Source organism: Primulina tabacum, chromosome 15, assembly GCF_025594145.1.
Source record: "Primulina tabacum isolate GXHZ01 chromosome 15, ASM2559414v2, whole genome shotgun sequence".
NCBI classification, from domain to species: Eukaryota; Viridiplantae; Streptophyta; class Magnoliopsida; order Lamiales; family Gesneriaceae; genus Primulina; species Primulina tabacum.
Genome location: NC_134564.1, coordinates 32,636,866 through 32,648,724, shown reverse-complemented (window position 1 = coordinate 32,648,724; position 11,859 = coordinate 32,636,866). Strand labels below are relative to the sequence as shown.

General features: G+C 33.9%; 2 protein-coding genes across 7 annotated transcripts; both read right to left on the bottom strand.

Moving 5' to 3' along the window:
• Positions 1-356: 356 nt before the first annotated feature.
• LOC142527144 (uncharacterized) lies at positions 357-1,529 on the bottom strand. Of its 2 annotated transcripts, none has more exons than XM_075631869.1 (2): positions 964-1,529; positions 357-779 (listed from the first exon to the last, which is right to left on the bottom strand). In XM_075631869.1, the coding sequence occupies exons 1-2, from the start codon at positions 1,358-1,360 to the stop codon at positions 547-549; spliced, it is 630 nt and encodes a 209-aa protein (XP_075487984.1). In that variant the 5' UTR covers positions 1,361-1,529; the 3' UTR covers positions 357-546. The 2 variants fall into 2 exon arrangements, with proteins under 2 accessions (XP_075487984.1, XP_075487983.1); XM_075631868.1 differs by having other exon boundaries at positions 365-782; positions 964-1,508.
• A 3,877-nt stretch (positions 1,530-5,406) lies between these two features.
• LOC142527874 (uncharacterized) lies at positions 5,407-8,491 on the bottom strand. Of its 5 annotated transcripts, none has more exons than XM_075632861.1 (5): positions 8,467-8,491; positions 8,275-8,390; positions 7,139-7,455; positions 6,307-6,426; positions 5,407-5,723 (listed from the first exon to the last, which is right to left on the bottom strand). In XM_075632861.1, exons 3-4 carry the CDS (start codon positions 7,352-7,354, stop codon positions 6,313-6,315), a joined length of 330 nt encoding a protein of 109 aa, XP_075488976.1. In that variant the 5' UTR covers positions 7,355-7,455; positions 8,275-8,390; positions 8,467-8,491; the 3' UTR covers positions 5,407-5,723; positions 6,307-6,312. The 5 variants fall into 5 exon arrangements, 4 of the variants coding, with proteins under 4 accessions (XP_075488976.1, XP_075488973.1, XP_075488972.1 ...); XM_075632858.1 differs by lacking the exon at positions 8,467-8,491 and adding an exon at positions 8,139-8,189 and having other exon boundaries at positions 7,139-7,526; positions 8,275-8,460; XM_075632857.1 differs by lacking the exon at positions 8,467-8,491 and having other exon boundaries at positions 7,139-7,526; positions 8,275-8,460.
• Positions 8,492-11,859: the final 3,368 nt, after the last annotated feature.

The window sequence follows — 11,859 nt, the reverse complement described above, 5'->3', positions numbered from 1 at the left end:
TAATGATGATAAATTTCAAAGTCAAAATCAATTTTCTGGTCAGGATTCAATTCTTACTGTCAATATTTTTTTGACAAGTTTATCGTACAAATTGTCTAGTACAGTTTACTTGATTATCATAATTTACATTAGTCTATCCATTCCACAATACATTCTGAATACTTAGACAAAGTTTTGGCTAAATGACCAAATCTATTGTTTCATGCAACTTATATGCCATTGTTTTTATACTTTCTGGTACTATTATTTCGAAAGTTTTTTCTATTATTGGGAGAAAACTCATTATTTCAAAAGTAAGATTCCCTTTGAGGTGTATAATGCCCTCATACTGGAAAAAGACAGTCTCATTTTGAATCGAGGAGGTCTGATATCATTGAATCTTTTTGTTGTTTAATTAACCAGTTTTTATCTCTTAAACAACAACAATTAGTTCAAAGTAAAACAACGATTTTAGTGGCAAAATAACCTGAACATGAGACCCTTAACAGACAACAATTAAGGCAACATTAAGCTAATTACTCTCGGTGAACAGGATAGCAAATGGTTTCATATGTCTAAATTTCTTGATTGACCTCTGGCCGAGGTGGTTGCTCTCTTCTTGTGGCTCATGATTCTCAAGCTCTGTCTTAATATTCCCATCTCCCTCTCCCTCCTGGATTCTTGATCCTCCACTGACATTAACTTCGCTTGTAGAATCTCGATTTTCTCTTCTTTGGATCTAAGTTCCTTCTTCAACTCCATCAATATGTCTGTGTCCTCTGTTTTCCAGTCCATTCTTCCTTCTGATAAGAAAACAAGAAGGCAAATCAGTTAATTTGAAAAGTGTAAATAAAAATAAGGGCAGTAGATTTGCTGCAAAATCAAGCCAAGCAAACATGTAAGGTTAAAAAAAAAGGAAACAATTTGTACCAAACCAAGCATATTAAATTCTTCCAATATCTTAACATTTCTTTCAATATTTACCTGTATCAGTATGAGTCCTCTGGATAAGATCATCAAGCTCAATCTTGACTGCAAGATAGAGCTGTTTCCATTTCACCACAGTTTCATCTCTCCCCATTTTCCACCCATTCTCATGTTCATCACACTTGCTTCCCATGCATTTCGACCTCATCTCTTCCTTTTCTTCACAAGCCATTATCAGTCTCTTCAGCTCCGCTTTCAATCTTCTCCTTTCTCGCTTCCACTCCGCTTTCTTGAGCTCGAAAAAGATCGATTCGCGCTCGTAAGATTGGTATTCACTCTCTCTGATCCTCATCATTTCATTGATGTCCCCTTGGAGAAGCCTCACTTTGTTTTTCAAACCTTCCACCACCTTTTCACTCGGGTTGCACTTTTCTTTGGTGTGAGAACTGCCCATTCTTCCCTTTTCTGTTGTTCCTTTTTTTCTTTCCTCTCTTCTTTGAACACTAGTGGTGGCCTCGAGTCTTATTCAAGATCAATTATTGTGTTGAAAATGAAGACGAAAAAGATATGGACACACACATGCTATTTATAAATATATATTCCCTGAGTGACATGCAAATTCACATGCAGAGGAATTTAATTTTTTTTATAGTTATATATTATAAATCAGCATGTAATTCATCCACACACATGAAAACTATTCTTAGGAAAAAGTGGCAAATCCCAAAGAAGCACAACACCACCTCTCTAAAGTTAATAATTTTTTTTACATCATCCTGTTTTTCAAAAATTAAGCACATTTACGACATGATGTTTTATGCTTGATTTTTACCAACATAAAATTTTAAATTAAATACCCATTGATTTTACACAGATGTTTTTCGTTTTTCGAATTTTTACAAAGATGTTGAGATTTTTCTGATGCACAGCACCCCTAATTATGATGTCCAATAAAAGCGGTCCGCACCAAATCTTTCGTTTTGAATGAAAAATATTAGTTCATATGCGCGCCACCTGCAGGCACATTACGTACCGACACAAGAAGTAGTAGTCCCTAGAAAGGTTTGTCTTAGGCCATAGGCCCCTCTATTGGCAGGGCTCAGACAATCTAGAGACCGTGTCCAAACAACCTTATATAAATTTTTAAATATATATATATACACATCTTTATATATATATAAAAATTTCTCCGAAATACGCTTTCGATTTTCTTTTATGAAAGGCTCTTTTATGTATTTACTCGAATCATCAATTGTATTGTGTCAAAAGTAACTCGTGAAGGGGGGCTCCCCCTTCGTTTATGACCCTATTTTCCAGACGTTGACGTTGTTGGAAAGCATCGCACTAATTATTAATACTATCATGTATGGGAGCAAGAACGGAGTCTAGTTCAAATGAATATTATATTGGGGTCAAAATATTTTATATCAAGATTATAATTTTCTTAACTTTTGTAAGAATATTTTGGCATAATTTGAACATTTTCGGTCGTCAATTTGTTTGGTCATCGATATATGAAACTAAACGTTTTCAATCTTAATCTTGAAAATTTAAATGTAAGAAACTTAATTAATGTTTCAGAAATCCAAATCTAAACGTAAATTTTTAATAGATTGTGTTAGCTACGCATTAAAGAAAAAGTTGCACTATTTAGATTGAGATAATGGTCCGACATGCGGTAACTTAGAGATAATAAATATAAAAATAAAGAATGAATTGAACACCAAGATTTATTTGAAAAAATCTTAAAAATTATTATGGTAAAAACCACGAACAAGATGAAATGAGTTCCACTATAATATTTTATGATGTACAACCACTCGTTGTGTTTTCAAAAAGAACGCACACCCTCTTAATACAGAAGAACAAACATCTCACAAATATTATAGAACTAAGCACTTAAATACTATGAAATAAAAGAGAACTCGACGAAGGGACGAAGGAAATGATCGATTGGTGCATCTATTTATAGCAGAGCTCAATGGTGTGAAACCGCGTTTTTCTTCGTCAAGTTTGCCAACCGCGTTTTTCCGCTTCAAAAGATGACTTGACTTTTCCCTCATAACTAATGTGACTTTTCCTACATTTGCTGACACGAGATATATAAGAATGAAAATAGGATAATGAGTTCGAGAGATACATGTCAATCTGTTGATGTTAGTAGATGGTAATGAATCCGGCAAATTCGCTAAATCCTGATGCTAGTCACAATATCGTTGGATGACAGATTATTAAGTATAGTTATGTTTAGACCATAGACAACCAACCATACACGAACATGTTTTTCCATTTTGCTGGAAAAGGACAGTATAATCTTTATTGGAAAAACACAGCACAAGACGTACCCCCAACAAATAGATAATAAGCAGGCTGATTTTACAGTATTAGATAAAATTGCCCAGGATAGTTATTGATATAACCTGTTAGACTTAGGCTCACCCCATTTTAAGCAACAAATTGGAGCTATCGTGTGACAATTGCTGCTGTTTCAATTTAGTATCACCAGAATGCTGCTGCATTGAATTTAATGCCTGGAAATTAAATTAGATGACTACGAGCCGTGAGTTGTGAGGAGCGTCCTATGCAAATCCACACGAGACTATACATCAAATTATTGTAGGTAGTATTTGGGAAATGACAAAATTTTCAAATAAGTGATTTGGAATAAAAATTAGAGATCACAGACCTATAACTTGAGTTTATCTTTAAGCCTTAGCCCACCATATTTGTTCTTTTATGTTTTATATACGGTTAAATTTAAGCAAAAGTTATTTATACTCCAATTTTTATTAATCACACCTCTACTGTACATATATAATTTATTTACGTGTAAAATTTATTTGTACAGTGAACTGTGATTAACAAAAATTTGAAAGAGAACTCTTAAATTTAACATAGACACAATGTCAATTTTAGTCTCATGTGTATTGTATTATGACATTTTTAGTCATATGTCTTTTGTTGATATTAATTATAATCATGTAATTATGTCTCTCGATCATTTGTGGCATTTTTCTTAAAATCATGTGTTGAGTTAAGCGTGCTAAGTAAGAATAGTATTGCGATGAGTGACCTCCTGGAAAGTTCTCTTGCGTCAAACTGCTGACATTGCGTCACTTGATCTGATTGGCTAGATGGACCTACAAAAGAGAGACATCAAATTTAATATTGTATCTGCTGTGGACAAGGCTGACAGTAGAGAAACGACACGACTGATCTCTAAAAGATATGAGACAATACCAACAGATAGACATACACATCACGTAGTCACGAGCCTAATAACCCGACCCATGAGCACTCAAGCAGGTACACTTTGCGCTGCCACAAGTATAAGGATTTAAAGTTGTGTTTTGGCTAACATTTATAACTTTTGGCCTAGTGATAAACACTTGATCATAATAATTGGTATCAGAGTAAGGTCATGAGTTCAAGTCTCCAAGAAATATATTTATATACTTATTGGGGTAATGTTGGGTTAAACGCACATGATGAGAGTAGTACTGTGATGAATGACCTCTTGAGAAGTTCTCGTGCGTCAAGCTGTTTGCGCCGCTCAAGCTGGTTGGGTAGGTTGACCGTGAAAGAATGACGTCAGATCTTAACGGGTACTAATGTCTCTACTAGGGATAGAGCCGTCGTTATGGAAATAGTAAGAATGATTTTTAAGGAATATGAGACAACATCAGTAGATAGACACACATCTCCCGGATTCATGGGCCTAACAGCTCAACTCATTCGCATTCAAGTAGGTGCATTATATATTACCACAAGCACAAGGAAATAAAGTTGTGCATTGGATAACGACTATAATTTTTGAACTAGTTGTAAATGTTTGGTCCTACAATTGATATCAGAACCAATGTCACGGGTTCGATTCTCATTGATTTTTTTTTAAAAAAAAGCAATTGTTGGGAGATACATATTGTTTGCAATAATTGTCTGTGCCATATAGAATAATCGAAATATGATATTTATATTGTTGTACAATTTAAAAAATTTGATTTGAATTGTTACCACTAGATATAAATTTTTGATAAAACCACAAGCTCTCGATCTTACGTCATCTAATTATTTTTTTATAATTACGTGGTTCAAAAAATTCTTCATCATATGCACATATATTTAATAATGTATTTATAGAAATTTAAGAATGATATTAGTAATTTAATTAATAATTTCAAGAAAAAAACTAAAATTAATAATCAAAATATATTTATATGATCATAATTGATTCAAGAAAAAATATAAGACTAAAAATGTCATAACACAATAGTTACGAACAAAAAAATTGTCATTTTGTCTTTAGCATAATAATAATAACTTTTAAAATTTATGTTTCAGTAATTTCATAATTAAATCCATAACTTTTAAGACTTGAAATCTTTTGCAGTTTCTAAAATTTGCTATTAAAGATTTAAATTTAAGTAAAATTATTTTAAATCGAATTTAATTTTAAATGTTTTAAAACTATAAGTGATGATTAACCAAACCAATAACCTGTCCAGTAACCAGACCCGAAGGATCTAACACAAGAACCGGCGGTTCATAAACCAGGGTCGGTGTAGTTTGACTTCACTACAATACAAAAACGAAAAAAAGTGATATGCAAGGGTGACAACATCTTTGATATTACAATGATAAGACTCATTCGTGCATATTTTTATTCAAGTATTTCAGTTCCAGCCAAAACATTGGTGAATCTCAACTGAAAGTGAAAATGCTAAAGCTTACAGGACCAAGCAGAGATTCGTAATAAACCACCGCAACAATGAAATCATGTGTTTTCGGCTAGCAATTCTTAATAAGTCATTTGAGTGCTGCAATAACACGAAGCCATAGTTAAGTAAGACATTATTTGACTCCAAAAATAACTTCCACGGAACATAGAATTTATAATAGTCTAAGCCTTTACGTATTTTCTAAGCCTTTCCCAGAATATTAGCATCATGCATTGTCATAGTCCAAGGATTAGTCTAGAAACTAATTGTTGGTTTTCCAAAACAGAGCGGGGTTTTGGGTGAAATCATCAAGTGCTTAGAAAAAACTTCCGTTAAAAAAGGTGTTTTCTGGGATGAAAGGAGAGGGGTTCGTGAAGGACCTAAATTTTGTTGATTACAGATATGGAATTTGAATTTTTCTTATTTGGGGTCTCACCAAAGGGTGGAAGGGGAAAAGTGTTGGTCTCATAACACCGGAGCCTTGATATTTGAATAAATATTCATCTGAAACATGATTGAATTATGTGCATGAAATCAAGGGAATGCTACGAAACCAATTTCTTTTAATGAAAATCGAATGTTACAAAACGTGATACCATTCCCTCAAAACATAAAAATTTGAGAGTAGTGACATGGTTAAACATATATGGTCCGAAACTTGGCATAAAAAGTTTCAACTTACCAACAGTCAAGGTTGATAGACATCAGGAAGCTTGAGGCCCACACTTGCAGCAGATTTTCCTAATATTTTTTTCATCTCATCTGTCCTATCCACCGCAATATTGTACGACAATAATAAATCCTGTGCATAAACAGATTTCGAAATGGGTTAAAAACCATAAACTCAAACTTAGTAATAATTTATTCTAATTTCAAACATTAATAAAGATGAATGTAGCCTCAAACATGGAGCATTATGTGTAGCCTCATTAGTTGACATAATAAGGTACTGGATCAAACATCATATCAGAAGTTTCATACCTTTCTCCCCAATTAGCCTACAAACGAACCACCAAAGAGATACTTTATGTGGTACCAAGTCAAATCCAAATATGAAGTTAACAACTGCGTCACAATTTATTGAACTTTCAACCCAATGCACGATCAATAGAAACAAAAAGTATATTTTAATAAAATTACTGTTTAGTTTTTTATGTAATGAATTATTTTCAAGGTTGTTATTTCATAAAACTATAAAATAGTTACAAATATTTGAGAGGCGCAAAATTTCAAGAAAGGCAATAGGAAAGAGCAAGTGCTCAGAAATTGCTAGTCACAAACAACACAACTGTTATTTAGTTACTGATATTACGCTAATCACACATTACATGCAACAAATATAATATACATCAGTCATAAACTTCATACTAAATGTTAATTGTTCTTCTATCATGTAACATGTCAATTATTCTTCGTATCGTCAATTACCACAAAATATTTGGATATAAATTTACAAAGAACGAGAAGCAAACAGACAAGGGACTATCATTGGTGGAGTAGTTAAAAATATTTACCTTGTGATGATGGACACTGTTAAGATAGAAGGTGTAATCACTGGCAAGCTTCAACTTCCATGAGTCCTTAAAGTTAATATTCTTCCTAAATTCCTGCTTGATAAAATCAGTGAAATGGGCCTTGTGTTCTTCTTTTCCAACATATTTCCTAACTGCTTTTAGAAGGTGTCTATAAACCTTCACTGCCGTATTTGGTCCTTGAAATGATGAATTCATTTCTGCTTTGAGCTATTTTTCTTCTCCACTTAAAGAATTACTTCTCCGAGACAAATGAATGGGAGAGATATCTCTTGATAGAGCCTCAACCGGCAACTAAACTGCAATCCATTTGATGAGTGGAAGGAAGAGCTGCCTTTCTTTTTCTTTTAATATTTCCTCCTATTTGTAGCTGTACAAAAGCGCGCAACAGTCCAGAGACGCTATACATTTATGTATTGAGCAAAGCTAGCCAGGTAGGAAATTTTAATCGCAAATTGAGGAGGTACATTTTCCTAAACCATACACCACTAAGAATTCCATTACTTTCCACGAGTTCAAATTTAAACTGGAACCCTATGTGTCATTTAAGAGGTTCAGCTTACAAGAAACAATTACTGTCTGAACTGATTCATTGCACATTGCCTTACAAATAGCATACCATATCAGGATATCGCTTGGGTAAATAGATAATTCGATTGATACAAGTACCGTGACGGAGCCAGAAATTTGTTGTTCACTGGGAAATTAAAGATCTGAAAGATTTTTCAAATGCAAGGGAATGAAGCAAAAGTACATTTCGATTATATGTATATACAGAAAAATAAACCGAATTATGGAGAAAATCATAACTTGGGGGCGCCCAATCCTTAGCTGTTGTCAAACTGCTAAATTTCCATTCTCTACGTTCAATAGTTTTTTATTCCATAAAACAACGGCAAAATGACTTAAAATTTCATAGAAATTTCGAAACAGATATATATTTCTAAAACGATCACAAACGAATCAAATCGTCTTAAATTACCGAGGCTCGCAAAGAAATATACGCACGGGAGAAAGAAATTAGGTCAGAAACCTGGTAAAGAACCGTAATCAGACGCAATCGAATCAATTAACAACTAAGAACTCGATGAAGATAATGAATTGATAACACCACTTACTTTTATAATAAAATCAAACCCCTGCTTTGCGACCTTGTCACAAACAAGAGCTCACAAACAGAATAAAAGATCGGTAACTCCCGCCGCCGCGGACAGGCTCAAGCTTCCGGTGCTCAATAAATAATATCGCACAGTATAATTGCAAACGGGTGCGGCGAGCATTATATCATAAAATTCATTTCGAATAATTTCTTTTCAGGTGTTAGTGTCCTTTTTCAATTAAATCGGGAGTGTCAATTTTTATATTTTTATACACAGAAAAAACTGGAAAACAATCACAAGAGAAAGAATCACTCTTTTTTTTTTTCAAATAAAGTTCTGACTTTTTGTCAAATAAAATAAAGTTGGAGTCATTTATTCATGTTAATGTAACCATATGGAAAAATTGGAATAAAAATCCAAACTCTACTCAATTTGCCCGAGATAGATTTAGAGATTCAAACCAAGTTTAATATGATTTGTGTTTGATCATGAATCGTCGTCCTTTAAAAAACAATGCAAAGTTCGAACAATTACTTCACTCGTTTGTGACAAAATATCCATAGATCCAAAACAAACCAAACAAGTTGAATAATACTTTTGTGTGAGTAGGAATCGCCCTTTATTTCAAATAAAATAAAATTTGAGTAATTTATTCATGATATTTAAACGCTAGATCATGTGAAAATTGGAATAACAATATAATATTAATTTCATTTGCTCGAAACCAAATATTTTTAGATCCAAATCAACATTAATAATTTGAATATGACTTGTGTTTGGAAAAAAATCAAAAAAAGCAAAGTGTTGAAAAATATATTTAAAATGTGTGTATTGAATATTTGAATGTTGAATATTTGAATGTTGAAAATAAGAGTTGTAAATATTGAAAATTAGTGTGTGATGATTGTAATGCCCGAGAATTTGATTCTGTTAATATGAGATTATTGATTATGAATTGATATAATTATAGACGGGCTATTACGATACCAGATTGGCCAAAATATATGAAGGGTGCAATTTTTAGACAGAACTATTGGCGCCCGAGTGGTAGAAAATGACCGCCCGAGCGCCAATGTTCAACAAGAACATGTTCGGGCAGAAGATGTGGCGCCCGGGCGGTAGATTGTGACCGCCCGAGCGCCAAGGGAAAGTGCTTGGACAGAGAGTGCCGCGCCCGAGCGGTAAATTACCACCGTCCGAGCGCCGGCTGAAGTTTAAGAAAATGAGACACGTTTCCTTCAGCATGCAACGTGGTAGGTATATATATATATATATATATATATATATATATATATATATATATATATATATATATATATATATATATAGACGTATCATTCTTCACAAAACAAAAGAGAGAAACAAAGGAAAAGAACGAGAAAGCTTCAGAGAAACTTCGTGAAAAATCCTTACGCCTTTATATTTCAATCCGCCCGTTAGATTTTGAATCTGACTTTAGTACTGGATTCCTATCAACGTATGCTACAACTGGACGTAAGTTTTACTACGTTTTGACATGCTTCGAAATTATGCTATTGTCAGAATTGAATAGGATTTATATATGATGTTCTTGTTATGTTAGACATCATAGAATCGAAGTCAGATTGAGAAACGGACTGATTATGGAATTGTTATGATTTTCTGAGTATATTGATTTGAAATCGGACAGATTTGGATTATGAATGAGTTACAGACTATATCAGATATGAAATATGATTTGTAATTGATGTCTGTTGATATGGTAGTGACGGGGAGACTGAAATTGTTCCGTTATGCCGATGATTTGAATTAAATCCAGATTAATCAGATTCAGTGTTGAATTGAGAATTGAATATTGATATTAGGATTCTCAATATATCGTTTCAGATTTACAGAGACAGTCTTGAGTTCAGAACTGATATTGCTACAGACCGAGACTACAAACGGAAGGTATAATTCAATGTGGTATTGGGAGATCGACTTGAGTCGGTTTAGACTTGAGTTTCCCTAAATCACATACTTTACCTTATTGTATTGATTTGATTGATATACTTGTTCTCTTGATTGATAGATAGCAGGTATTAGACGAGAATCTTGTGACAGAAGTGCCTGATAGTGGTGGGATCGCCACGGGCACATTGCACGATGTTACAGGATAGTGTAGACATCTTGGGACGGAAGTGCCTGACAGTGGCGGGATCGCCACGGGCACATTGCACGATGTCTCAAGATGGGATATTAGCGATAGAGCTACAGTCCATGACGGATAGGTCAGGACACCGGATGTTGGTTATATCGAGTAATAGGATTGGAATTCTTCTATTACGGAATTCGATATAGGAACACCATATTTGGTTATATCGAGTAATAGGAACAGAGTTCCTTCTATTACGGAATTCGATATAGGAATACCACATTTGGAAACCGGGATCCCTAGACTAGGATGGAGTCTAGTCTGAAACGTGGAGTCACGTATATGTTTGATAGTCTACGATTGTTTATGTTTCAGATTTTGATACATATATCTGTTACCTGATTACATGCTTTATATTTGTTTATATGATTGCATGTTTCGTTGATTTATACTGGGATTTATTCTCACCGGAGTTATCCGGCTGTTGTCTTGTCTGTATGTGTGCATGGCAACAGGTGTGATAGGATCAGGGTCAAGAAGAGAAAAAGGCTGGATTAGATAGCGTGGAGGTCCGGGCTTCGAAGCAACTTAGGATTCAACACTGAGATATAGTTGAACCTGGTTGAATTCTTGTAGATAATACAGGATTGGTATATTTATGTTTCATATGTAATTTGAATTGAATTACATTACGTTTCCGCTTTGTATTTTAAAAAAAAATTTAGACCCTGTTTATACTAATTGATTAATTAGTCCCAATGATGAGTAAGAACATGATTAGCGTCCGGATCCCCACAATGATGTAGGTAATGATGTATTTTATTTTTGGATTATTTGTAAAGATTTCCTATAAATAGATCTCTCATTTGTGAAGAAAATCACAATTGAGTAGAGAGAAAAATATTATAAAGTGTGTAGTTTGGTAAATTTTGAGAGTTTGAGATTTTTACTTTTTACCATAAATTTTTACTTTTCACAACACGTTATCAGCACGAAGCTCTAAAAGTCCTCCATACTTTTCCAAGCTCCAAACAGAAGAAAAAGTACCACCATGTCAAATTTGACAAAGCTCGAATTTGTTGCGCTCGACATCACGGGAAAAAATTATATGTCATGGACTCTCGATGTAGAAATGCATATTGAGTCATTGGGTCTAAGTGAGACAATAAAAGAAAATGGCATATCGACATCACAAGAAAAGGCAAAAGCCATTATATTTTTGCGTAGACATCTCGACGAGGGATTGAAATGTGAATATTTAATTGAAAAAGATCTCATGGCTTTGTGGAAAGGATTGAAAGAAAGATTTGAACATATAAGGGAAGTTATACTTCCGACCGCCCGTGATGAATGGAATATGTTAAGATTCCAAGATTTTAAGAAAGTTAGCGATTATAATTCAGCGATGTATCGAATAATCTCGCAGCTAAAATTTTGTGGACATGAGGTCACAGAATCGGAAATGCTTGAAAAAACATTTTCCACGTTTC

Coding starts and splice junctions, on each gene's coding strand:
- LOC142527874 (XM_075632861.1), bottom strand. CDS start 7,354: ATGAATTCATCATTTCAAGGACCAAATACGGCAGTGAAGGTTTATAGA. Junction 6,427..7,138: donor ACAGTGTCCATCATCACAAG/GTAAATATTTTT, acceptor GTTTATGCACAG/GATTTATTATTGTCGTACAA.
- LOC142527144 (XM_075631868.1), bottom strand. CDS start 1,360: ATGGGCAGTTCTCACACCAAAGAAAAGTGCAACCCGAGTGAAAAGGTG. Junction 783..963: donor GAGGACTCATACTGATACAG/GTAAATATTGAA, acceptor TTTTCTTATCAG/AAGGAAGAATGGACTGGAAA.